The sequence below is a fragment of the Hyaena hyaena genome, unplaced genomic scaffold, assembly GCF_003009895.1.
Source record: "Hyaena hyaena isolate Hyena2069 unplaced genomic scaffold, ASM300989v1 scaffold_201, whole genome shotgun sequence".
Taxonomy (NCBI): domain Eukaryota; kingdom Metazoa; phylum Chordata; class Mammalia; order Carnivora; family Hyaenidae; genus Hyaena; species Hyaena hyaena.
This window is the reverse complement of record NW_024080833.1, coordinates 863,028-887,669: the sequence shown is the minus strand read 5'-3', so window position 1 is coordinate 887,669 and position 24,642 is coordinate 863,028. Positions and strand designations below refer to the sequence as shown.

The window sequence follows — 24,642 nt, the reverse complement described above, 5'->3', positions numbered from 1 at the left end:
CAACCCCCCTCACCCCCCCCCCCCCCCCCCCCCCGCCCCCCCCCCCCCCCCCCCACCCCCGTCATCCCCCCCCACCCCCAACCCCCCTCATCCCCCACCCCCGTCACCCCCACCCCTAACCCCGTCACCCCCACACCCACCCCGTATCGCCCCCCCCACCCCACATCACCCCCACCCCGTGACGCCCCCGCCGCCAGGACTGGCCGCCGGCCACATCACCATGCTGGTGTTCGGAGACGACACGCGCAACTACTTTCTGGTGATCGGCCAGGCGGTGGACGACGTGCGCCTCGCCCAGAACATGGCTCAGATGAACGACGTCATTCTGTCCCCCAACTGCTGGCAGCTGTGCGACCGCAGCATGATCGAGATCGAGCGGATCCCGGACCAGAGGGCCGTCAAGGTGGGGAGGCCTGCGGGGCCGGGGGGGCCGGGGGGAGGCCGGGGGGGCGGGGCGGCAGAGGCTGCCCTGGGGGGGCACGACCCGGCACCGTCCCCGCGGAGGGGGAGGGGCGGCGCTCGGGTGGGGCCGGGGACCCTGCAGCGCACCCCGCGGGCACACAGGTCCCCGGGACGGGGTCGCAGCGTCGCCCCGGGAGGGCGGGGCCGCCAGCAGCCGCCGCAGGGGCGGCCGCGGGGCCGGCAGGGTTAAGGGGGCCGGCGCCTCCCCGCCGCGGGCGCCCCGCCGCCCTCGCGCCGAGCCTCTGCCTGCGGCCCCCTCCGCCCCCCGCGCCCTGACGCGCCGTCCCCTCTTACGCCATCACGCCTTACGCCTTTAGAACTTGTTCTGTTTTAAGTTAATTAACTTATTTATTTTAGAGAGAGAGACAGTGCGAGTGGGGGAGAGAGGTAGAGAGAGACATTCCTCTTTTGTTTTTTTAATATTTGTTTATTTTTGAGACAGAGACACAGCGTGAGTGGGGGAGGGGCGGGGAAGGGGGACCCAGAATCCGGAGCAGCTCCGGGCTCCGAGCCGTCAGCGCAGAGCCGGACGCGGGGCTCGAACCCACGAACCGAGAGATCACGACCGGAGCCGAAATCGAGTCGGACGCTCAGCCAACTGAGCCACCCAGGCGCCCTGAAACTGTCTTAATTTTAATTAAGTTTAGACTTACAGAGAAGTTCCAAATTAGAAGAGCTTCCATATATCCCTCCCCAGCTTCCCCAAATGTTGGCGTCGTTCCTCGTCAGGGTGCAGGAGTCAAAGCCAGGAAACCATACAACACAAAAAACAATGCAAATCGGTACAATACTGTTCACCACTTGAAGGCCTCATTTGGACCTCACCGGTTTCCCTACATCGGTGGAATGTTCCAGATTTCTCTCTATTCACCATCCTGCACTGCATTTTGTTGTTATTTTTAACGAGTCTCTTGCAGTCTGTGACAGTGTTTCCCGGGGTTATGTGACCTTGACTGATACCTAGTAAGAGTACTGGCCACTTTGTTGAATGTCCCTCCACTTGGCTTGGCCTGATACTTTCTCATTCTTGGACTAAGGTTAGTCGTATGGGGTGGGAGGCAAGAATGCCACACAAGTGAAGTTGTACCCGTCTCCATGAACCGGACCATGGACTTCCGCACCTTGACATGAATCTTATTACTGCTGATGCTCTCAGCTACCTTTTTGGGCATCAGCCCCTTCGTCCTTTAACACTTACAGGACACACATGATACATAATTTAACCAGGTTTTATTTAAATTGAAATGTTATGAAGGGAAAAAAAGAAGAAAATTCTGAGTGGGAAAGCCCCCTGGAGAGTCCCCTGGTGTGGTCATCTGTATAAACGCTGAAGATTGAGGTGGTAAGGAGTAATCAGAGAGATTTTTAATGTGATCACCTCCAAATGATAGATCCTTGTCTCAATATGTCTGTTTACCACGTCCTGGACATTTAAAAGCTTACTCCCTGCCCTTTCTGCCGAGAAATTATATTCAAAGGTCCAGAAAACCCTCAGAATAACCAAAAACTTCTTTTTTTATTTAGGTTAATTTCTTAAAACCACCGTCTACTTTTAACTTTGATGAGTTTTTCACCAAGTGTATGACTTTCATGGATTATTATCCTTCTGGTGACCATAAAAGTGAGTACGCTCCGTGGACAAGAGCCTTGACCTCTACCAGTGCTCGGAAGGGTCTTACCAATGTCAAGGGCTCTGTTGAAGCGGCCGGCCCGGCCTCCTCAGCACAGCTCCCAGCAGCACACAAAGGGGGCCTCCCTCCCATTCCTCAGCACAGCCGTTCCAAGTACAGCCCTCCTCAGGCCCTCAGTCTCTGCTTTGTCAATGACTCTTCTCCATTATCCTAACGTGTACAGGTCCGCCCCGTGATGAAAGGAGAAATAAAACTTCTGTAAACCCTACTTCCCCCTCCTAACTTTCACCACAAAAGTTCTCAGAAGAGTGATCTGAATATCTGTGGCTCCTCTTCTATCTTCTCATTTATTCACCCAATAAACTTGGGTGAAAATTGCATGTGCCTAGTGTATTCACCTTCTCTTCAGTCTTGAGCCTCTAACATCTAGTTTCTAGCCACTTCTCTTGTCTACTGAGACTGTTTCGGTCAAGGCCACCAATGGCCATCAGACTTGCCAAAGCAGATGACCTCTCTTCAGGCCTCATTCTAGCTGGTTGGCCTTCAATTACTCTCTTTTTGTGCACACTGCCTTCTCCTCTTTCCTTGGGTTCAAGAATATTCCTTCCTAGTTTTGCTTTTATACCTAAAGCCACCTGCTTTCAGTGACTTTGTTTACCCTCCTTCCCATTCCTTAAATGTTGGTGATTCTAGGCATCTGTCCTTGGCCTTCTAGTCTTCCTTCTTTTGTCCAGAAGATATGGTCTTTCGTTTTTAGTTTCGTTTTGGTTTTGGTTTTGTCCTTTTAAGTAGGCTCTATGGAGCTCGACATGGGGCTCGAACTGAAGACCCTCAGGTCAAGAGTCCCATGCTCTGCTGAGACAGCCAGGCGTCCCCTAGAAGATATGTTTTATCTTGTCAGTGGAGGATCTGATACTTTTGTGCTCTTGAGGGAGAAAATGCAATAATTTCCCCCAATGGTTTGCTTTGCACTTAATTTGACAAAATTCAAGAATAGCTTGCACTCTGTCTGTCTCTCTCTCTCTGTCAAAAATAAAAACACTTATGTATTTTTTTTAATTTGTTTTATGTCTTTATTTTATTTTGAGAGACAGAGACAGAGTGAGTGGGGGAGGGGCAGACAGGGAGACACAGAATGTGAAGCAGCTCCAGGCTCTGAGCTGTCAGCACAGAGCCTGACGCTGGGCTCGAACCCACGGACTGTGAGATCATGACCTGAGCTGAAGTTGGACGCCTAACTGACTGAGCCACCTAGGCGCCCCCCAAAAAAAACATAAAAAAAAAAAGAACTCCTCATTGGATTTCCCTTGGCTCTGTTGGGCTGGGTGTCCCAGAGTCCCCTGACTGAACCGTGAAGACCACCGTCCAAGGGAATGGGGGGGCGGGGGAGACTCTGGTCCCAGCACTGCAGACCCCGCTTCCTTTCCTGACCCCGCCCCTCCTTCTGCTCTCTTAGACCTCCTGAGGCTTGCGTGCATGCTGGAGTCCGATCCTGACCTGGAATTGTCCCTCCAAAAGTATGTGATGGAAAGCATCCTGAAGCAGGTATTTTCACAGTTTAGTTTATTGGCTTTTGGGGTGTCGGAGATCATGGACAATTGGAAAGATCAAGAAAACCAGTGACTAGGAAAATCTTTCATTTAACTAAATAGAGTTGGGGCTGGCGTTCTCCGTGTGAAGGTGACTACAACACTGGCTTTTCAGATCAGGATACTTGTAAGAGTTAAAGGAGGCATTGTTCGTAATCACGCTGCGACAACAGGCATAAACTGGGACCGTGTGTTTTATACAACTGGGAATGGAACTCTTTCTGAAGCAAATGGGAGCCTGTGGCCCCCCCTTTCTGTACCCCAGTTAGCAGAAAGTTCTCAAGTGAGTTACGTTAACATCGGTACCACGTTTCTCTACGCCACTTACCTTAGATCTTGGGCTTCAAGAGTTAACGATACAGATCATTAGGATGCCCGTAGCTACCCCCACTCCCTAAGATGTTCACCTTTGTATTCGCTTAGATCTAGGCTCTCATAAATGTATTAATTCACGTGAATTATAACTGTCCCTCAGCACTCACCATATGCCAGGCATTCTGCTATTGCATGTATTTATTCTTCATAATTCTTGCTAGATATTTTCATACGCATTTTGTATGTGAGAAAACTGAGACCCAGAAGGATACCAGGAACTTTCCTAAGGTTATCAAGGAACAGACGTAGCCAGGATTTGAACCTCGTTCTATCTGAATCCTACAGTATTTTTTTTTTTTTTTTGCGCACAGGCTGTACACCTTTCTAACATATGCATGTTTTAATCCTTAATTCCATCAAAATGAGGTTGTGTCCTGGAGGAGAACTTAGGCAGCCTGAGCAGTGGGTAGCCGCCTCCGCAGTGTGAGTTGAACCGGTATCAGGACGCACCCCGCCACCTTCAGTCCAATTTAGAGGCACGGTTTGACTCCTCAAGATCTCTGAAGCTCCAGAAAGCCCTCCCCTCCCTACCTCCGAGAGACATGACACATTCCGCTTCTTCAGCGGCAGCTAGCGGGGGGCAAGGTCTCCGGGAATGGGGTGCAAGATAGACCCCAAGAGTCACCAGGGCTTGTGGGTAGCAATGATGAGCTCCGGGTGCAGACACAGCTACGGCGGCTGAAAGGAGACAAAAGACAGGCCTTTTGCAACCACACCAAGACCGCCCGGCTCCTAAACTGTAGACAGATGCAGAGGTTGCATTTTTCAGATCAAACCTCAGAATCACCCTGTCGGATAGATTTTTAACTCGTTTATTGACTAGATTTGACCTTTCATAGTAATGTTTACTTACTTAATATTAATTTCTTATTTAATACCAATTTATTGGAGAAATGAAAGAAAATCATCCCATCAATAATTTCAGTTAGAAATTATTCTTTTAGGAAAAGAATTGAATCGCCTGAAATCAGGACTAGCCCAGACAGTTAGGAAGCAGGACGGCATGGTTCCCTGTTCACAGTTCCTTTTGTCCAGAAGATATGGTGAGGTTTTTGTGGGGTGTTTTGTTTTGTTTTGTTTTTGTTTTTGTTTTTTTAATAGGCTCCGTGGAGCTCAACATGGAGCTCAGCCTCAAGACCCTCAGATCAAGAGTCCCATGCTCTACTGACCGAGCCAGCCAGGCGCCCCCTGGAAGATATGTTTTATCTTGCCAGTGGGGCACCTGATCCTTTTGTGCTCTTGAGGGAGAAAATGCAATAATTTCCCCCCATTGGATTGCTATGCACTTATTTTAGCAACATTCAAGAATGATGGTAGGCAAGCATGATTTGGGAAGGCTCCTTTTCCCGGGCTTGCACAGAAGACGGGAGCCGAATGATACATATACCTCCACAGGGGACGCAGGGGCGTGTTGTCGCTGGAGCATCAGACCAGGAGCCTGGAGATCTGGGCTCTGTATGACCCTGGGAAACTTCTGTTGTTTCTCCACGTCTCCGTTATCTAATCAGTCAAGTGAGGATCGTAATGCCTATTTTATTTCGTTTGAAGAGAAAGTGGGAGAGAATGTGAAAGTATTCCTGAAGGTTCCAGGCTGTGAAAATATAAGGTTGGGTTACATAATGTGCTGTTCTTAGCCCTGAATGGTAAGAGTGCCGAAAGGAAACAGTACTTCTCTCTGTTATTGGGGCGGCTCACGCTGGCACCAGGCAGCTGGCAGTGTGGCTGCTGGTCACACTGGAAGAGACTTTTTGATGGCGCGTTCCGTGTCCATCTGCTCGACTTTGGGCTGACTCTGCCGCGTTGTACCTCACGCATTCGGGCAACTCCAGCTCCCCAGAGAATCGCAAAAGGCTAGCTGCCTCCCAGTGATGACTCCATGGGGGTGGGGTCGCCGCACACAATCCACCACCAAGGACGCAGGCGAAGGAAAGCTGCTCTCTGCTCCGCAGATTGATGACAGACAGCTTCGAGGGTACCTGTCCGAGCTCCGCCCGGTGACCATTGTGTTCGTGAACCTGATGTTTAAGGACCAAGAGAAAGCAGAAGTCATTGGCTCGGCCATCCAGGACGCCTGTGTGCACATCAGTTCTGTCCTGAGGGTCTTCCGAGGCCAAATCAACAAAGTCTTCATGTTTGACAAGGTAAATGTGAATTCAGGGGTGGAAACCTACCGATAATTTAAAGTTCTTGTTCACACCTTGGACATTGGTGAGAGGGAGAGAACAGACATTTTTAACCTAAAATTATCTGTCTTTATATATACTTCTAGAAATAGCTTACATGGTGGATATGTCACTTACTATGTGCCACTCATTATTCTCAATACTTTCCACGCACTAACTCACCTCCTCCCTCAGGACTACTCTGAGAGGTGGATGCTATTGCTGTCGTCCCCATTTTACAGATGAGGATGTTGAGACACGGCGAGACTAAGTTTTGCTTATGATCATCCAGTTAGTAGGTGGTGGGCTGGATTCAAACCCCGGCAGTCCGCCTTCCCAGTCTCTGCTCTCAAGCCTACGCTCAACGAGCTCTCGCTGCACGCACGTCTCCAGCCCAGCGTACAAGGCACCTCTTTGAGGTTTTAGGTCAGGTGTCTCATAACCGTCACACTCCAGAAGCCTGTTTCCAATAATCCCCACCTGCTGTATCTGCACTTCCGGGTCCCCTTCCAGCTTCAGCATGCAAGTGGGGAGGGGCAGAGAGAGAGAGGGAGAGAGAGAATCCCAAGCAGGCCCAAATGTGAGCATGTAGCCCAATGTGGGGCTTGAACTCAGGAGCCCTGAGATCATGATCTGAGCTGAAATCAACAGTTGGACACTTAACCAGCTGAGCCACCCAAGCTCCCCATTTCTGGGTATTTTTAATCTGCTCTTTTAAAAAATTTTTTTAATGTTTATTTTTGAGATAGAGAGAGAACGCATAAGCAGGGAAGGGACAGAGAGAAAAGGAGACACAGGATCCGAAGCAGCCTCCATCCAAGCTCTGAGCTGTCCACACGGAGCCTGATATGGAGCTTGAACCCACAAACTGTGAGATTATGACCTGAGCTGAAGCTGGACGCTTAACCAACTGAGCCCACCGAGGTGCCCCTTTTAATCTGCTCTTAGTCAGTTTGGAGAAAAACGATATGGTTACCAAATTACCGCAGAAATGCCCGTGAGAATTGGTTCCGCATCTCAAGTGTTTTTGCACCTGAAGAGCAGAGCACTAAATCACTGCCCTGCATTCACTCATTCACTAACTCGAGAAGCAGTTATTGAGCATTTGGTAGAAAGGGTTACCCTCTAGTCTTTGCACAGACCTGAATCAGGGCTCCCTTCGTCCCATCAAGATAGGGCCCAGTGCCAACCGGGATCTGGCACTTAGATTCATTTTGGAGAGGGTTAAAGAAACAGAGGCCATCTCTTTTGCATTTTGTCAGGATATTTCACATATACAGACTGAAATTTGTAGCCCATCATCCTTTAGTTACGATGCTCTTTTCTTATAGACAACAGGTCTGACTCGGGTAATTGTTTAAGTGATGGATACTAAGATCGCCAAGCTTCAGAGTTTAACTTCTTCTTGGAACAGTTAAATTTATGCCAAGAAAAAGCACTCTCAGTTTAAGCCTTTATCCCTAAGAATAATAACAATACCTGAAAAGAACTTTATAGTTTGCAAAGTATACCTGTATATCAAGTTTACGTTATATACGTATATAATGTTATATATAAGCTTATAACATTAAGTTTATAAAAGTATATATACTGTAAAGTATATATTGGGGGCACCTGGGTGGCTCCGTGGGTTGAGTGTATGACTTCAGCTCAGGTCATGATCTCACAGTACGTGGGTTTGAGCCCTGCGTCAGGCTCTGTACTGGCAGCTTGGAGCCTGGAGCTGCTTCAGATTCTGTGTCTCGCTCTCTCTCTGCCCCTCCTTCGCTCACACTGTCTTCCTCTCTCAATAAATGAATAAACATAAAAAAATAAAAAATAAAGTTTATATTCTATACAACATACAGAATATATGTAACGTACTATGTGAAGCATATATACACTATAAAGTAGTTTGCAAAGTTATACATGTGTATGTGCACGTACATAGAACCCTCATTTTAGTAGCCAAAGCAACCTTGGGAAGGTCTATCTTGTACCCATTTGCAGACTGATAAATGAAGTTCACCGCGTGTAATTAACTGATCCAAGTTTCCACACTTGTGAGGTGACCTGAGAACACAGATTTTCTGATGGAAGAGCAGGCGCCTCTTCCACTGCCCTGTGCTGTTCCTCAGATGTAAACTTAGCGGCGTGTAGCCCAAGACCCTGGCCGCGGGGGGTGGAGCAGGTGGGCGCCCACGAATAGCCCAGCGCGAGCCATTGTCTCTGGAGAAAAGCAAGCCCTCCTCGGGCTAAAGCCCCGCCGCTCCGGCACTAGAAGTCAGATGACGTTTACTAAAAATAAAATGGATGTGAGAGAAACCGTGGTCCGGTGTGACTCAGAAAGTGCACGCCGCTGCCTCCCTCCAGCAGCCTCCCGGCTGGTTGGGTTTAAAGATGGCGTCGCCAGCTGTGTGGGCCGACTTCTCCCCCACAGGGCTGCTCCTTCCTCTGTGTCTTCGGTTTCCCTGGGGAAAAGGCCCCTGACGAGGTCACTCATGCCTTGGAAAGTGCCGTGGATATATTTGACTTCTGCTCTCAAGTTCACAAAATCCAGTGAGTGTTGACCTTGTTCCCATCCGGCGGCCCCTGACCTTTTGGTCGCGTGTGGGGAGGCAGGACAGAGGGTCAGGGCACAGGAGGTGAGGAGAGGGCTGTCTTTGACCGGAAGCCCTCCGTTTGTACTCATGTTCCTGGGCCAACCCAGCCTTGATGCAGAGACAGAGGGATGGTGAAGACAAAGCGCAGGAAAGGACACTCTTAAAAAGTCAAAATGTAGCAGGTTTGCAAGAAGACCTAACTGGGTTGCCTGGCCACGCTCTGGCTTACTTCTTGGTAGAGGCTGGACTACCAACACGATATGGGAGACTTGAGCTGATTTTTTAAAAATGTTTTTAAGTTTATTTATTTTGAGAGAGAGAGTGGGGGAGGGGCGGAGAGAGAGGGAGAGAGAGAAAGAGAATCCCAAGGAGGCCCTGTGCTGACAGCGCAGAGCCCGATACGGGGCTCGACCCCACAAACTGAGATCATGACCTGAGCCAAAACCAAGAGTCGGACGCTGAACTGACTGGGCCTCCCAGGCGCCCTTGAGTTGATTTTTAATAACTGAGAGATAGAATGAGTCCTTGTGTTGGACATTTATATACTGATCTAACCTGAAGATGATCCAGTCTCAGTAAAACTGTTAGGAAGGGAAGGTTTCTCATCCCCAGCCCTGGCTAAGAGCCACAGGCCCTCAGGTTTGCCTTGCCTGAGCACCCCCAGGCCCCCAACTCGGGGCTCTCCTTTAACAGGTACCACCCCCTTGTTCTCAGTCTTCCCCGCCGTCAGCCCCTCGTTAGGCAGCCACCCTTGCGTTAACTAAGTTAGCTTTCGATGCCACGCACTGTGTCCAAGTTACTTTATGACTTTGTTCTTTCCGGCAATAGCAAACACAGTTCAGTTGGTTTCAGTGTTTACGTCACTTGGCAATGCAAGTCCCCTTGGGGTGGTGCGAGGTTATTTTCCAGAAAAGTGGCTCAGATGGATGTTTAAAATTAGCAGAAAAGTGAACCGATTTATCACGTCCAAGAACATAGTTCTGTCTCAGACGGTGCCTCCTTCACACCTCCAGGCCCTGTATAGTCGCCCCAAACTCCCCACAAGAGAAGACCGTTACTTACTGAAAATCCTTGGGGCGCCTGGGGGCTCAGTCGGTTGGGCGTCCGACTTCGGCTCAGGTCATGATCTCACGGTTCGTGGGTTCGAGCCCCGTATCGGGCTCTGTGATGACAGCTCAGAGCCTGGAGCCTGTTTCAGATTCTGTGTCTCCCTCTCTCTCTAACCCTCCCCTGCTCACGCTCTCTCTCTCTCTCTGTGTGTCTCTCTCAGAAATAAAAAAAAATATTTTAAAAAATTTTTTAATTAAAAAAAAGAAAGATAATCTTCCCTGCTCCCTCCCCCTTCACAAACCCTCCCCACACCCCACTCATCATCATGTCCCCACCCTCCCCACTTTCTCTCCGCTCATGACCTTCCCCTTAAACTCTCTTGCTTTCTCCCGGGCACCAGCACTGTGTCCATCGGCGTGGCCAGCGGGATCGTCTTCTGTGGAATCGTCGGGCATTCCGTGAGACACGAATACACAGGTGTGCCGTGCCTTGTCATCCGGCCTTGTGGGAGGAAGGGCAAAGCTAAGTGAGGCTGGGGCCCTGCCCTCTGGAAGCATGGAGTCTTCCAAAAGGAGCCCAGCCACACAGCTTTGCCCATTGGCAGCTCGTTGCTTGCAAAGTGTGCGTATCCAGGCTGTGCATGAGTATCAGAACTAAGTAGTCATCCGAGGGGGGCGGTAGAGGCTGGAAGCTCATGGAAAGAGGGCACCTTTATAATCATTTCCCGTTAACATTAAGACAGTTACTCCTCTTAATTCCTAAAGAAATTAGGAATATTGGTATTCCTGATAAATGAAAATAGAAAGTATATGTTACCTCGAGATTTCACTGCTTTGACTTCCCTCCTCAACCCCATTATGATTTAAGATATTCAGAAACAATACATCTAAAATACTGAAATATTCATGTCTGCAGTGGAAGGATGTCTGAGATTTTCTCATCTTCTTTTCTTTCTTTTCTTAACATTTTTTTGAAAAATGTTTTATTCATTTTTGAGAGAGAGATAGAGACAGTGTGAGCAGGGGAGGGACAGAGAGAGAGACACACACAGAATCCAAAGACAGGCTCCAGGCTCTGAGCTGTCAGCACAGAGCCCGATGCGGGGTTCGAACCCATGAACCATGAGACCATGACACGAGCTGAAGTCGGACGCTTAACCGACTGAGCTACCCAGGCGCCCCTCTTTTTCTTTCTTTCTTTTTTTTACTTGTTTAGTGTTTGTTTATTTTTGAGAGAGAAAGAGTGCGCATGCATGCGCGGGGGTGGGGGGGCAGAGAAAGGGGGTAGAGGATCCAAAGGGCTCCACCCTGACAGCATCTTGCCCCATGCAGAGCTCGGACTCACGAACCAGGAGATCGTGACCTCAGCCTAAGTCAGACACTTACCCGACTGATCCACCCAGACGCCCCTGAGAGATTTTTTTCAAAATAACGCAGGGTGGAGAGTAGACGGAAGTGAGGATGGAGCAGGATTGGCCATGGGTTTGGGGCTTTGGGACTGGGTGACAGGTATATGGGGATTCATAATACTATGCTTTATTGTATGGTCAAATTTTCCATAATAAGCAGTTTTTTAAAGAAGAAATATCCTGATCAGAAGTATTTAAGTTTAGGGGCCCCTGGGCGGCTCAGTCTGTTAGGCATCTTGTGGGTTCTGGCCTCATATCCGGCTCTGTGCTGACAGTGCGGAGCCTGGTCCTGCTTCGGATTCTGTGTCTCCCTCTCTCTCTGCCCCTCCCCTGCTCGTGCTCTGTCTCTCTGTCTCTCTTTCAAAAAATGAATAAACATTGAAAATTTTTTAAATAAAAAAAGAAGTGCTTATGTTTATGTTAAAGTGCAATAATTAATACCTAACTAGTCGTGACATTAAAAAAATTTTTTTTAATGTTTACTCATTTTTGAGAGAGAATGTGAGCAGCGAGAGGGAGACACAGAATCTGAAGCAGGCTCCAGGCTCTGAGCTGTCAGCACAGAGCCCAGCACGGGGCTCGAACTCACGAACAGTGAGATCATGACCTGAACCAAAGTCGGTCACTGAGCAACCCAGGCACCCCTGACTAGTAGTAATATTAATTAATTGCCGGATGCTTACTGGCATCGGGCACTGTTGAAAGTGATGTGCGTGAACTGACTCATTAATCTTTATAAACTGCCCCCTGAGAGAAGAACTGTTATCACCCCCATTTACAGATCAGGAAATGGAGGCATGGGAGCATCTGAAAGCACAACTTTGCCCATGTAATTTGGTGACTTAGTCAGGGGTAGAGCTGGGGGTGGAACCTGTATGCTTCAGAGTCTGTGGGCTACAGCGTACCCCGCTTTGAAACATCTCCTGGGTCGATCTCACACACGCCCCTTCCAGCCCTGTGTGCTCATGCTTAAGAAATTGACAAATGAAGGCTGATTCATTTCAAAAGTGAAATGAAATGAAAAAATTGCACACACAGGAGCATTAGAGGTGCGATTTTGTGCCTCATTAGTGTCCCCTCCACCACCACCACCCCCCCACCGGCTTGCACCTCACCTGCGAGCCCAGGCCTGTGTCCACCACACGTACACAACCTTCTTCACACACACACACACACACACACACACACACACACACGGCCCTTTTATCTCTGAGCAGGCCGCCCTCACGGCCTCCCAGGAGAGGTAGAAACTGTGCCGGTAGCTAATTGAGTTTACTCCCTGTGTATTTTTAAACAGCCATCGGCAAAATATGGGTAGTTGAAGATGAGACTTCTGTGTCAATCATGAGAGGCGGGAGGAACAGAGTGAACGAGCCACTTGGGGACAGTATGTTCCAGGCTGCATTCTGCTAGTTCAACGGCTGCTTTCTCCCTGGTCTTTGCCCTCCTCCCTTCTGTTGTAGTAATTGGTCAGAAAGTCAACATAGCTGCCAGGATGATGATGTACTACCCAGGAATCGTGACTTGTGACTCCGTCACCTACAATGGCAGCAACCTCCCAGCCTACTTTTTCAAAGAGCTCCCACAGAAACTCATGAAAGGCGTTGGGGATCCTGGACCCGTCTATCAGTGTTTGGGACTTAATGAGAAAGTGTGAGTGTGGGGCATTGATTTTGTGGGATGTTTTTTTTTTTTAGTAAAGTGGGAAAATCATGATAGCAAAAACCATCGGTCACCCATGTCTGATTTGCATCCAGTTTATGAAATAGAAATCTATTCCTTCCCCAGAACAAGGCCCAGATCTCAAAATCCTTCATCTTTCTCTATCCTACTGATAGCATAGCATGGTGGACGATCCCATTCTACTCCCACTGCTGATAATCTAAGGGTGACTCTTCAAAGGTAGTACAACCCGAACAGAGAACCCCTCGTTTGAGTATCTTTTTGGCCCCAGATGGACACAGTGGCCAACCATGAAGTATTTACTGATCATACCAACTATGTGGCGGGCATTGATGGGGCGAAAACGGTATAAGATACTGGCCCTCCTCTAGGTCTTTAGTGAAGTACGTTCCCCGGAAGCCCAGCTTAGACACATAGGTATCACCTTGGAACTTAAAATCCTTCAGTGGCTTCTGGTCATTTTCATGATACCGTTCAAATCCCTCAAAATGACATACAACCACCTGCCTTTCCATCCTGTCTCCTCCTGTGCCCACTCCTCTGGGCTGTCTAAACAGACGGTCCTCCCTAACCCCCACCCCCTCCCCAGTCTACTGGGACAACCACAGTCAACCCAGCGCTTTCCTCCTCTATGTCACTCTAGCACCCATCATGGCTACTGATCTGATCGATTTTCTTACTACATTATGAGCTTTTTGACAATAGTAGCTATCTCTTGTTCATTTTTATATGCCCAGGGCTGGGCACACAGTAGGCACTCAGTAATAACAGGTAAAGGAATGAGTCACATGGAAAGTGGAAAGGTATTATTCTTTATATTAGCGGGCTAGAATCTAGGTCTTAAAGGGTCAGATAACAGAATCAGGGCTGCAGTTGGTTCAAGGAGTCTTTATTATTCATCTTTGTATTCCCAGGGTTCAGCACTGTACTGGGCATGCGTAGACCATCAATAAAATGCTGTCTGAATAAATGAATGAATAATACTAATTTTTTTCTGAGCCCTTATTAAGTGTTAGGTATTTTACCTCAAAAATATATGATTTATTCTTAGTATCAGCCATATCGGGTAGAAACTATTATTATCTCCACTTTATAAATTTAAAAACTAAGATTCAGAGACATGATGACTTGTCTGTGGTCATAAATCTAGTGAGCAAAAAGCCAAGGTTCAAAAGGCCACAACAACGCGGCGTTACAGGCAGCCACAAAACCTTAGCGGCATACCACAGTAAATATTTACTTATGCCACAAGTCTGTGGGAGTCAGTTGATCTTGGCTGGGTGTGGCTGATCTTGCCTGCGATTGTTCACATGCCTGGGGGCCAGCAGTTCGTTGGCTGATCCAGGACGATGTCGGGGTTGGGGCGGTGGGGTAGGTGGGCAGTGTGGCTGACATAAATGAGACGATTTGGCTCTATGTGTGTCGTCCTCCATCGGACTGGCCCAGGCATGTTGTCACGGCAATATCCGAAGAGCAAGAGAGAGCAAACCCAATGCCCAAGCATTTGTCAAGCTTCTGTGACATGTTTGGTAATATCCCATTGGCAGGGGGCACCTGGGTGTCTTGGGTGGTCGAGCGTCCAACTCTTCATTTCAACTCAGGTCATGATCCCAGGGTCATGGGATTGAGTCCCACGTCAGGCTGCACAGGGAGTGTGGAGCCTGCTTGAGATTCTCTGTGTCTCCCTCTGCTCACTCTCTTTTTCTAAAATAAAAATTAAAAAAAAAAAGACTTACATTCCATTGGCAAAGCATTCACAAGGATGAGCCCACAGCAGGAAGACTCTGCAGAGTGACAGAGCCCAGGGCATGGATACAAGTAGGGGTCAGAGGTGGGGCCATTCACACAGTCAGCCTCCCACAGAAATTCAGGACCATCTGATCCCAAAGTCTGCCTCCTCATCATTTTTCTATACCATTTCTGCAAATAAGACAGTGTAGAAATACACATACAAATATGAACAGGGCCTGCGTCCTTCCCTGAAAGTTCACAATTTAATGGGGAAGACCAACATATACAATACACAAAATTAGCTGTGTATGACACGGAATACACAGTGGGCCAGTGTATATATACTGGCCCGGTTATAGATACTAATTTTGTCAGGATCCTCTGTTCCCGTCCCCACTCCCTATGGGATCTCAGGCAAATAAAACTCTCTGCACCTCAATTTTCTCATTTGTAAAATGGACATAATAGTGATTTCTTAATAAGGATTTTGTCAGGAGTGAAGAGTGACATATGGGTAGAGCACTTGACACTGTGCCAGGCACACAGCACGTGCTCACCAAGGGGGGCTGTTACCATCTGAGCACTTGGTGGAATCTTCCCGGGGTGTGAGACAATATCCACCTCTAAGGGTCCCATGATGGTGTCTGGTTTCCCTAGAAAGGGGCTCAGTTCTACCAAAGCAGAGGCGACACGCATTTACTGTGTCAGGCACTATGAAAAGGTCTATGTACGTTGTTTGGACCCTCTGTTCCCAGGTAAGAACTTCTCTTTCCTCCTCCCCTTGGCGTCTGCGACCCTGAGTCAGGGGAGAGAGTCTCCTTAGAGATCGAAAAGGAGACTTTCTGGGAACTAAAAATTAAACACTCTTGCTCTCGATATGTCCCTGTTCTGACTCTAACGTCTTTTCTTTTCTCCTCTTCAGCATGTTTGGTATGGCATACCTCATCTGCAACAGAAATGAGGGCTACCCTTTGCTGGGTAGGTAGTAGGCCTTGATTTTTAAGCTTCTTTATTGAACTATAACAAAACATACCGAAAAGTATACCAGTGTGAAGTCTGCATCTTAACGAACTATCACAAACAAGCATATGACCACTTTGCAGGCGAAGAGATAGAAAAATAGTAGTGGTCCAGACGCCCTCACGTGCTTTATCCGTCACCCTTTGCCCGGGACCTCTAACACCCGAGATGACTCAGGCCCCTTTGTGACAGTCACACAGGGGAAGTCATACACTGTGTAGTTCCATATGCCTTCTTGTAATCAACTCTACTGTATGAAATTCATCCACGGTGCTACGTATAGCTGTAATACACTCATTTTCACTGCAGTGTAGTATTCCGTCTCATAAATAAGCAACAATTTATTCATTCTGTCATTGTACAACATTGGAGTTGTTAACGGTCCTTGGTTTTTATGAATAATACTGCCGTAGAGATTCTCGTATGTGTCTTTTGGGGAACTCATGTACGTGTTTCTATTGAGCAGAAACTGTTCAGGACAAAGGGCACAGGTTTGGTAGATGAAGCCAAATAATTGTCCAAAATGGTTGTATTTACTTAGATTCTGACCAACAGTATTGTGAGAGTTCCTCACCCTTACCAACAACTGAGTTTTAAGTATTCATAATTTTTTTAATTTTGTTGTTGTTGTTGTTGTTTTGAGAGAGAAAGACAGCGTGAGCAGGGTAGGGTCAGAGAGAGAGGAGACACAGAATCCGAAGCGGGCTCCAGGCTCTGAGCTGTCAGCACAGAGCCCGACGTGGGGCTCGAACTCACAAACTGTGAGATTATGACCTGAGCCGAAGTCAGACGCCCAACCGACTGAGCCCCCCAGGTGCCCCAAGTCTTCATAATTTTAATAACTCTGTTGGGTGTACAGTGGGGTCTCATTGTGATTTCCATTTGTGTTTCCCTGATACGGTTGAGTTCCTTCTTCATATGTTTGTTGGCCATTTGGGCATCATCTTTTGTAAAGCATCTGTACAACTCTTTTGCCTTTTTTCGGTTGGGTTGTATCTTTATCATATATCTGTGGAAATTTTTTATATATTCTGGAAACGGGTCCCTGTCATTTGTTTGTACATAACTCCTCCCGTCCTGTGCTTGCCTTTTTACCCTGTTAGTGATGTATTTAATGAGTAGAATATTTTATCTTAATATAATCCAGGTTACCAGTCTTTGACAGTTAGTGCTTTTGTATACGGTTTAGGAATTTCTCATCACCCAAAAGTCGTGAATATATATTTTTAGATTCTCTTCCAGAAATTTTGTTTTACCTTTGACATTTAGATCTGTGATCTGTCTGGCAGTGGCAGTGATGTTTTTGGGATTCTTGGTGACAGGGAGCCTATCAAGAGAAAGCTAACTCGAGACAAGACGAGACAGGGAACGGGGCCTAAAATGAGGTAGGGATACACCCCCTGGGGGAAGAGACTGTCGTTAGGATAGGCCTGTGGATTCCAAAGCAGCCATTTCCAGAGCACTTATAATTTTCTTCTGTTAGATGAACATCTCTAAAAGTATCATCATAAGTTAGATCCGGGTCCTAACCCTGCGAGGACAATCAGGAGGAGGCCCCGTCCCACACTTTGGGAGAATATCGGGGCAGAATCTTGATTTCAGCAGAGCCTAAAAGAAGGCAGCAGTTCCAGAAAGGCAAAGGTGCTTGGATCAGCAGCAGTGTGCTTTTCAGAGTCTAATCACTTCTTGTAAATACAGATTTCTAGCCTCTTGAAGGCTGCAAAGGAGAAGGAAGGCTCACCCTTACCCTCCTCCGAGGCCTTACTTCCCCTCCTACAATATGATCATTGTGATAGTGACTGACAGCAAATGGAATCCCTAACCCCCTTGTATAAGATTGAGGACTCAGTCTGACAGCCGCAGCAGGACACGTTGGCACAATCTGTGTATACTTCTCAGTCTGGTCTGGTCGCCTCTTTGCCCTGATTCCATCAGTGCGAGGTAAAGATCAAGTCCACGTGTCTTTCCTTAAAGCTCCAGCCAGAAAGAAACTGTCAGAGGTGAGGACTACAGGAAATGCCCTTCTTTTACAAGACTTTCCGTACATGAAATCGTATATGCTCACCAACAGCATAGATGTCAACAAAACAATAGTCAAAAAGGGTCTCAGATATTAGGGCCTTGTTGAGATAGAAACAAGGTGCATTACTTCCAGTCAAGGTGACTTGACTTTATTTTAGAGTCCAGCTGAAAGACAGCTGATAAGGCCTTACCTGTATGTGAGCTGGAAGATGCCGCTAGGTGGCCTTCCGGACTCCCATCTTCTGAGTTACCTACGTGAGGTTCCGGCCAAAGAAGAGCATGACACAGCTCACAATACTGAAGTTCGAATGAATTTTCAGGAAGGGAGTGTTTCCCCCAAATGAAGCAATAAAGTCTGCGGAGGGGTTCTCACTGAACCATGCCCAGAAATTTACATTACCAAGTAAACACTTAGCTGCTTTGTATAAAACACCTAAGCATAGAGTCATGGCCCTGGTTTTCACTAGACACTAGGTCACACCTGGCTGTGTGTTTACTCTGTGAACGGGTATCCAAAATGGGCCCCCAGCAGTGACCAATCCAGCGAAGAAGGAGGAGCCAGCCCTGAAAGGTTCCCAAGATCGTGGGCTGGGTTTCAGATTTCAGGCTTCCTATTACATGTATTTAAAAACATGTAAGAAAAAGAAAGGTCAGGGCTGTGACCCAGGTGATGTTTATTTTCTTCTAAGTTTTCCATCTTTTTCATGGCGAGCATGTGTGAATTTCAGAATCAGAAAAAGATCATAATCTATTTTATAATGTAGGTTGATCCTGTGATAGAAATAATCTACACATGGAGTTCTGAAAGCAAACTGAATTTTCTTAGCACTTAAGTTTCCAGTAGCCCTGAGATAAGGATAATTTCTCATTTATAGAGAGCAAGTTTCTTTCACAGAATTAGAAATAAAAAGATTTTTTCGATAATCATTTAACGCAGGAACCCTAACTTGAATAATTTTATTTCCCAATGTAATAATCTGTAGATTACTTCCAGTGTGCTATAAAAGAAAAGAGAAAGGAAAAGAATACAAACACCGGGGTCACACAGCCCTGGTTTAATTCTGGGTTGTGTAATCCCAGCAGTTTGCTACCTTAAATCTGAGTTTTCTACACTAAAATTAAACGGACATTATGATGAGCATTCTAAAAATACGTGGCCTCACAGCATGTGGGGATCAACTAAAAACTGTAAAACCACATTGTTAACTGGAGAGCCCCAGAGAAAGGTTTCAAACATTTTCAAAGTGCACGGGATCTCAAGAAAGTTCATGAGCAGTTCTGTGGAAATGCTAAAGGTATTTGTAGGAGGGGTATCACCGTGTGCTTGTTTTCTACGTCGAGACTATTTTATGTTGATCAGGTTTGCTCCCTTTTTAAACAATGCAAATAACAGGACGTGATAAGGAGATCAAATACTTCGTGTGTAGCATGAAGGAGTTTTTGGTGTCCAACTGTAGCCGAGTCCTAATGTACGAAGGATTATCCGGATATGGGAAGAGCCAGATACTTACGGAAATTGAGTATCTGGCCCAAGGTGAGAACCACAGGTGAGTGACTTGCAATGATCATTTCTTGAGAACTCCGAGAATCCTGATGTCCTTAAGACTTTCCTTCATTGTAGTGCTCCTCTCCTCGATGTGATTTGCCTTATGTAAACTACCCGCAGTCTATCAGTTATTGGGCACCATGCCCTCTGTACTCAGTAAGTAATTAATGATAAACAGATTGAACTGAGAAAATGAGAAGCTGGGCTGGCCCCTGGGGATCCTGAAGTAAGCCAGGCGGGGCCTGGATATCAACATTTTAAAGCTTCCTAAGTAATCCCAGTGGGCAAACAGTTTGAGGACCCCTGGCATGCACGTTGAGAGCGAGGTGAGAACAAACCAACACAGAAATGTATCCAGCTGGCTGGCAGAGAATCACTAGTCCAAACTATTTAGCCCTGTGCATGGAAATAAAGAATAATAGACCTCTGGATTCTCCTTTGGAAGGCAGAGCTAATGTACTTATCTCACCCTGTTCATGTGTTTTCATACAAGAAATGTCAGGAGGGCTCTCTGGGAGAGCCCATGTGGCAGCCTCATGGCAATAGACAGCGTGGCACTCAGTAACAGTGACGGTGACTGAGATGATGGCGATGGTGCCTCATTTCCACTCACCATAGAACCTCAAGGCTCTTATAAACCTTATATGAACTGCACTTCTACTCTTTTTTCAATGTCAAGCCTGGGAAAGGCCAGTTTGTACATATCTTTAACATTGCTAAGGAGAGAATGCGTAATAACCAGAAGACATTTATTTATTCCGTCACTTTCTTGAGTACCTACCGTGTTCCAGGAACTGTTGAGGGCTATATGTGTCTGTTTGCTAGACTTGTCGTAACAAAGGAGCACAAACTGGGTGGCTTAATAAACAGCCATGTACCGCCTCTGAGCACTGGAGGCAGGGGTCTGAGACCGAGTGGCAGCTGGGTTCGTCCCTCCTGGCGGCTGCGGGGGCCGATCTGATCCACCCCCTTTTCCGTAGCTTCTGGTGGTTGGCGAGGAATTGTTGGTCTCCCTGGGCTCTATCTCTGCCTTTATCTAATGTTCTCCCTGTGCCTTGTCTGCGTCCATTTCCCCTTATAAAGAAACTAGTCATCCGGGATTAGGGGCCCATCTGTGCCACTATGACCTCATCTCAACTTCTGTAACTGTGTCCGTAATGACCCTATTCCCAAGTAAGGTCACACTCTGAGGTACCGGGGGCTAAGACTTCAACATATGAATTGGGGGGGGGGCACATGAGTTGACCCATGACAAGTGCCAGTGCCCCAGAGACGAATAATATCAGATCCCTGCCCTCAAAGAGCTCTCACGGAGAAGGAGGGAGAGGATGAAAATCGGATCGGGGAGGCTGGGGAAGGAGGTGTGCAACAGCACGCTGCTGGGGCCAGGACAAAGTCAGCCTCGTACGTAATGCAACCTCGGGGCTCCGGGGACGATTTCCAGGAGGCTGTACCTACGCTGAGATCTGCAGATAAGCAGGAGACGAGGGGTTCCCGGGGCTGTGAGGGGTGCTAAGCTTCCAGGCCGGGGAGACGGCCCGCCCGAAGGCACGGGGAGAGGAAACCGCTCTGGGGATGCAGGGACTTCGCACCAGTTTGTCTGGTGGAAGGCGGACCGCTGGGCAGAGTAGCAAGAAATAGCAAAGCAGACCTGGAAAAGGCTCGTATGTCACATAAAAGTTTAGACTTCTACCTTTTGGCAGCGGGAGCCACTGAAAGCTTGCAGATACGAGAGGGAACTGGCGTCCATCCTGAAATGTCAGGCTTCTGTAAAGGTGATGCGTTGAATCATGGCGCCGGGCAAGGGAAGTAGCATGTTACTCAACAGTGTGGGTGAGAGTCTGAGGGCCTAACACAAGGTGGGGGGGACGGCCGGAGAGGGCAGAGCCAGGGTCACTTACGAGGGCTCAGGAACATAGCGGAAGGAGGGAATACATCTGCAGCAGGAGTAAAGAACAGCTTCCAGATAATATAGGAAATTTCAGTTGTGACAACTGAAAAAACCAGAGCGTTGCTTCCTTCTTTATTATTTTCAAAAAATACATGTAAGAACTCTTCTGCTTCTTGGCTTTCTTATGAACAGGACTATTACCATCGCGTTGACTAAGATCAGCTTCCATCAAAATTTTTATACCATCCAGATATTCATGGCCAGTGTACTAGGGCTGGATACTTGTAAACATTATAAAGAACGACAGACCAACCTTCAAAATAAAGTCATGACACTGTTGGATGAGAAGTTTCACTGTCTTCTGAATGACATCTTCCACGTCCAGGTGAGTCGCTGGATTTGGTACCTGCAGGAAGGAGAGACAGCAGCCCCTGGTCTGGTGCCTTAGCAGCTCTTTGCCATTTACTGTCTTTTTCCTTTCTCATGTGGAGAATCTGGGTGATGAGGAAATGGTCCCAAATGGCTTTGAACGAGTATCCACCTTCCTGAGACACTGGAGGGATCTAGAAAATCCAAAGCCTGCTGTTTCGTTTTTCTCTCTCCTTCCCGTCAGAGCTGCACTGGACTAGCTGGTCCAGGGCACAGAGTCCCTCCTCCGCAGGTGACGAAGTCTCGCCAGTGCGAAGACAGAGAAAGCCCCGTTGCTTTCCTGTGTCCTACCAGACTCGGTGACATAGAGTATGACCGCTGGAAGGGACTTTATGGATTATCTAGAGCACGAGGATTTGATGGCACAGAATGCGAAAGTGATTTGCCCAAAGTCACACAGCTAGTAGCGCCCTTTGCTATTTTCCAATACTTAATATTCTTCCAATTCTTCGTACAGTTCCCTATTTCACGAGAGGTTTCCAAGATGACCATGTTGAGAAAGCAAAAACAGTTGGAAGCGTTGTTTATGAAGATCTTGGAGCAAGTAAGAGCGGCTGTGGGTCAGGTAGGGGGCGAGGCAAACTGGGAGGTGGCCCGAGGGGTTCAGATGCCACCGGCATAAGGCTTTGACCTGTGTGAAAGGTCTCCTACACATCTCGCATCTCAAGTCAAGAGTGTGTTCAGAATTTAACTGTGCTTGAAAGGGGTCCCTTTAACATTACCTCTGGGAGTTTGGCTTCTCCTTAAAACCAGCCCTTTGTTCTTCTCGCTCTGTGACAGGTGCCGTATGTCCAGGTGGCTACGTGTGTAGGCTCCGTAGTCAGACTACCAACATTTGAACCCACAGGCCTATCACTTGCTACCTGGATAACCTTGAGCAAGTTAACTTGTCTATGCTTTTGTTTAACAGGGAGCCAGTAGTACTTGGCTCACAGGGTTGTGTAAACACACTTGGAGCAGTGCCTCCTTATCAGAAACGCTCCCCCACCTTAGCTCGCTCTCTGAGTAACCTCATGACAACTCACTGTATACTGACGATCACCACATTTGTTTTCGAGTCCTCACTTCGTTCATAAGCACCAGAACCACATTTCCAAGAACCTTCCATTGGTAACACGTGGATATAGTAACCCACGTTCAGATCCGTGTCTAATACGGAATTTTTCCTACCGCAGGGCCCCTTCTTCCTCATTCTGATCCCTGATTTAGCTAATGGCAAATTCATTCAGGCACCGTTTAAAGTTATCTCCACTCTCTCCCTCGCCAGTTGCCATTTTTACTACAACCACTCAGTCCCCCTTCGGGACGTCTCCGTCCTCTCTTCCGTGCTGTCGTTCAGGTTCTGTCTGTTTGGACTGTTTCCACGTCTTCCCAGCCAGGCTCTGTGCCTCAGACCTCCTCCCACCCCCAGGTCACCCTCCACGTAACTGCCAGAGTGTGCGAATCACACCAGCCCGTGCTTTATACTACCCAACTCCCTCCCCGTGCGAATGACATCCAAGTCAAAAGTGTTTGGGCTTTTTGCTTGTTTTTTTTAACCCGAAGAAATGCTATTCATCCTTCAAGGTCACTTCTTTGGTGAAAACTCCCCAAAGCATGAGGCATGACTAATCCTTCTTCCGCCCCGCTTCTGTAACACTTTGCACATACTTCTTCTTATATTTAGCAGACAGCATTACAATCTGTTCCTTGTATGCGTTTCTCTGCCTCTCAGGAGATTGTGAGTTTCTTAGGGCAGAGAGTCTGATTCATTTTTACATTATTACCGAGCAGCACAGTGCCTGGCACATTATAAACGATCAATACAAGCTTGTGAGCTTGTCTGAAGTTTATAACACAGCTGTCTCCTTCTCCACTTTGAGCAAATAAGCCAGGCATTATGAGTGACTTCAAAATGTCAGGCTTTGGACTGTTTGCATTACAAGTATCCAGAAAGCGTCTTTAAAAAAAACATGGATTTACAGACAACAGCAATGACAACAATAAAAATAGTGGTTGCCAGGGGGAGGCGGGAGGGGGACGAGTGAGATAGATAAGGGATTTAAGAGGACTCTTGTCATGATGAGCACTGAGTAATGCATAGGATAATTGTACAGAATTGCTGAATCATTATATCGTGCACCTGAAACTAGTATATATTTGTTAATTATACTTGAATTAAAATAAAATCTCTGGGGGCGCCTGGGTGGCTCAGTCGGTTGAGCATCCAACTTCGGCTCAGGTCATGATCTCACAGTTTGTGGGTTCGAGCCCCGTGTCAGGCTCTGTGCTGACAGCTCGGAGCCTGGAGCCTGTTTCAGATTCTGTGTCTCCCTCTCTCTCTGACCCTCCCCTGCTCATGCGCTCTCTCTCTCTCTCTCTCTCTCTCTCAAAAATAAACATTTAAAAAAATAAAATCTCTGTAGAAAATGAAAAAACAAAAACCAAAAAAGCATGGATTTATTAATTCTATGCCTAAAGATTCAAAGGGACTTGGGTTGTGCCTCGGACTTTGTTTAGTTGTTTGCTTTTGTTTTAAAACTCCTCAGTTGTTTCTGATATACCGTCTGGTTCGGAAACCACCACTGACCTACGCTTTAAGCGCTAAGACAGTGTTTGGTCATTTATTCTCTGTGTGACCGTTGCAGGTTACTTCACTGAAGTCTCCTCAGCACACAGCTTCAATAGTACCGGTTCCTGGGAATGTCGTGAGGAGTAAATGAGTTAATTTATATAAAGAGCGTCACACGGTGCTTGGAACGTAATAAGTACAATGTAAACGTTGGCTTTTAGTCACATTAGAGGCAAACCAATTCAAGCTCCTCGTTTTAAATATGAAGAAACCAGGGCCTATGAATTCATGCTTTTTGAGTTCCTGCTTTACTCTCAATTTTAAAAAATTTTTTAATGTTTATTTTTTAATTTAATTTTGATTTTAATTAATTAATTACTTTCTTTCATAGTTTATTGTCAAGTTGGTTTCCATATAACACCCAGTGCTCATCCCCACAAGTGCCCTCCTCCATGCCCATCTCCCCCCTCCCCTTCCCCCCTCCCCCTTCAGCCCTCAGTTTGTTCTCAG

At 47.2% G+C, this 24,642-nt stretch overlaps 1 protein-coding gene across 8 annotated transcripts in view; it reads left to right on the top strand.

Moving 5' to 3' along the window:
* Positions 1–24,642, top strand: part of ADCY10 (adenylate cyclase 10) — a 79,586-nt gene that overhangs the window by 10,022 nt on the left and 44,922 nt on the right. For 6 of the 8 annotated variants that reach the window (XM_039241924.1, XM_039241923.1, XM_039241925.1 and 3 more), the window contains 11 exons: positions 198–403; positions 1,987–2,083; positions 3,550–3,638; positions 6,007–6,198; positions 8,639–8,757; positions 10,252–10,328; positions 12,723–12,912; positions 15,596–15,651; positions 19,109–19,262; positions 21,345–21,537; positions 22,039–22,125. In XM_039241924.1, coding sequence (XP_039097855.1) covers positions 198–403; positions 1,987–2,083; positions 3,550–3,638; positions 6,007–6,198; positions 8,639–8,757; positions 10,252–10,328; positions 12,723–12,912; positions 15,596–15,651; positions 19,109–19,262; positions 21,345–21,537; positions 22,039–22,125 — 1,460 coding nt within the window. Of the gene's footprint in view, positions 1–197; positions 404–1,084; positions 1,805–1,986; positions 2,084–3,549; positions 3,639–6,006; positions 6,199–8,638; positions 8,758–10,251; positions 10,329–12,722; positions 12,913–15,595; positions 15,652–19,108; positions 19,263–21,344; positions 21,538–22,038; positions 22,126–24,642 lie in introns of those variants that run through there. The other 2 variants (XM_039241929.1, XM_039241927.1) reach the window with 2 other exon arrangements.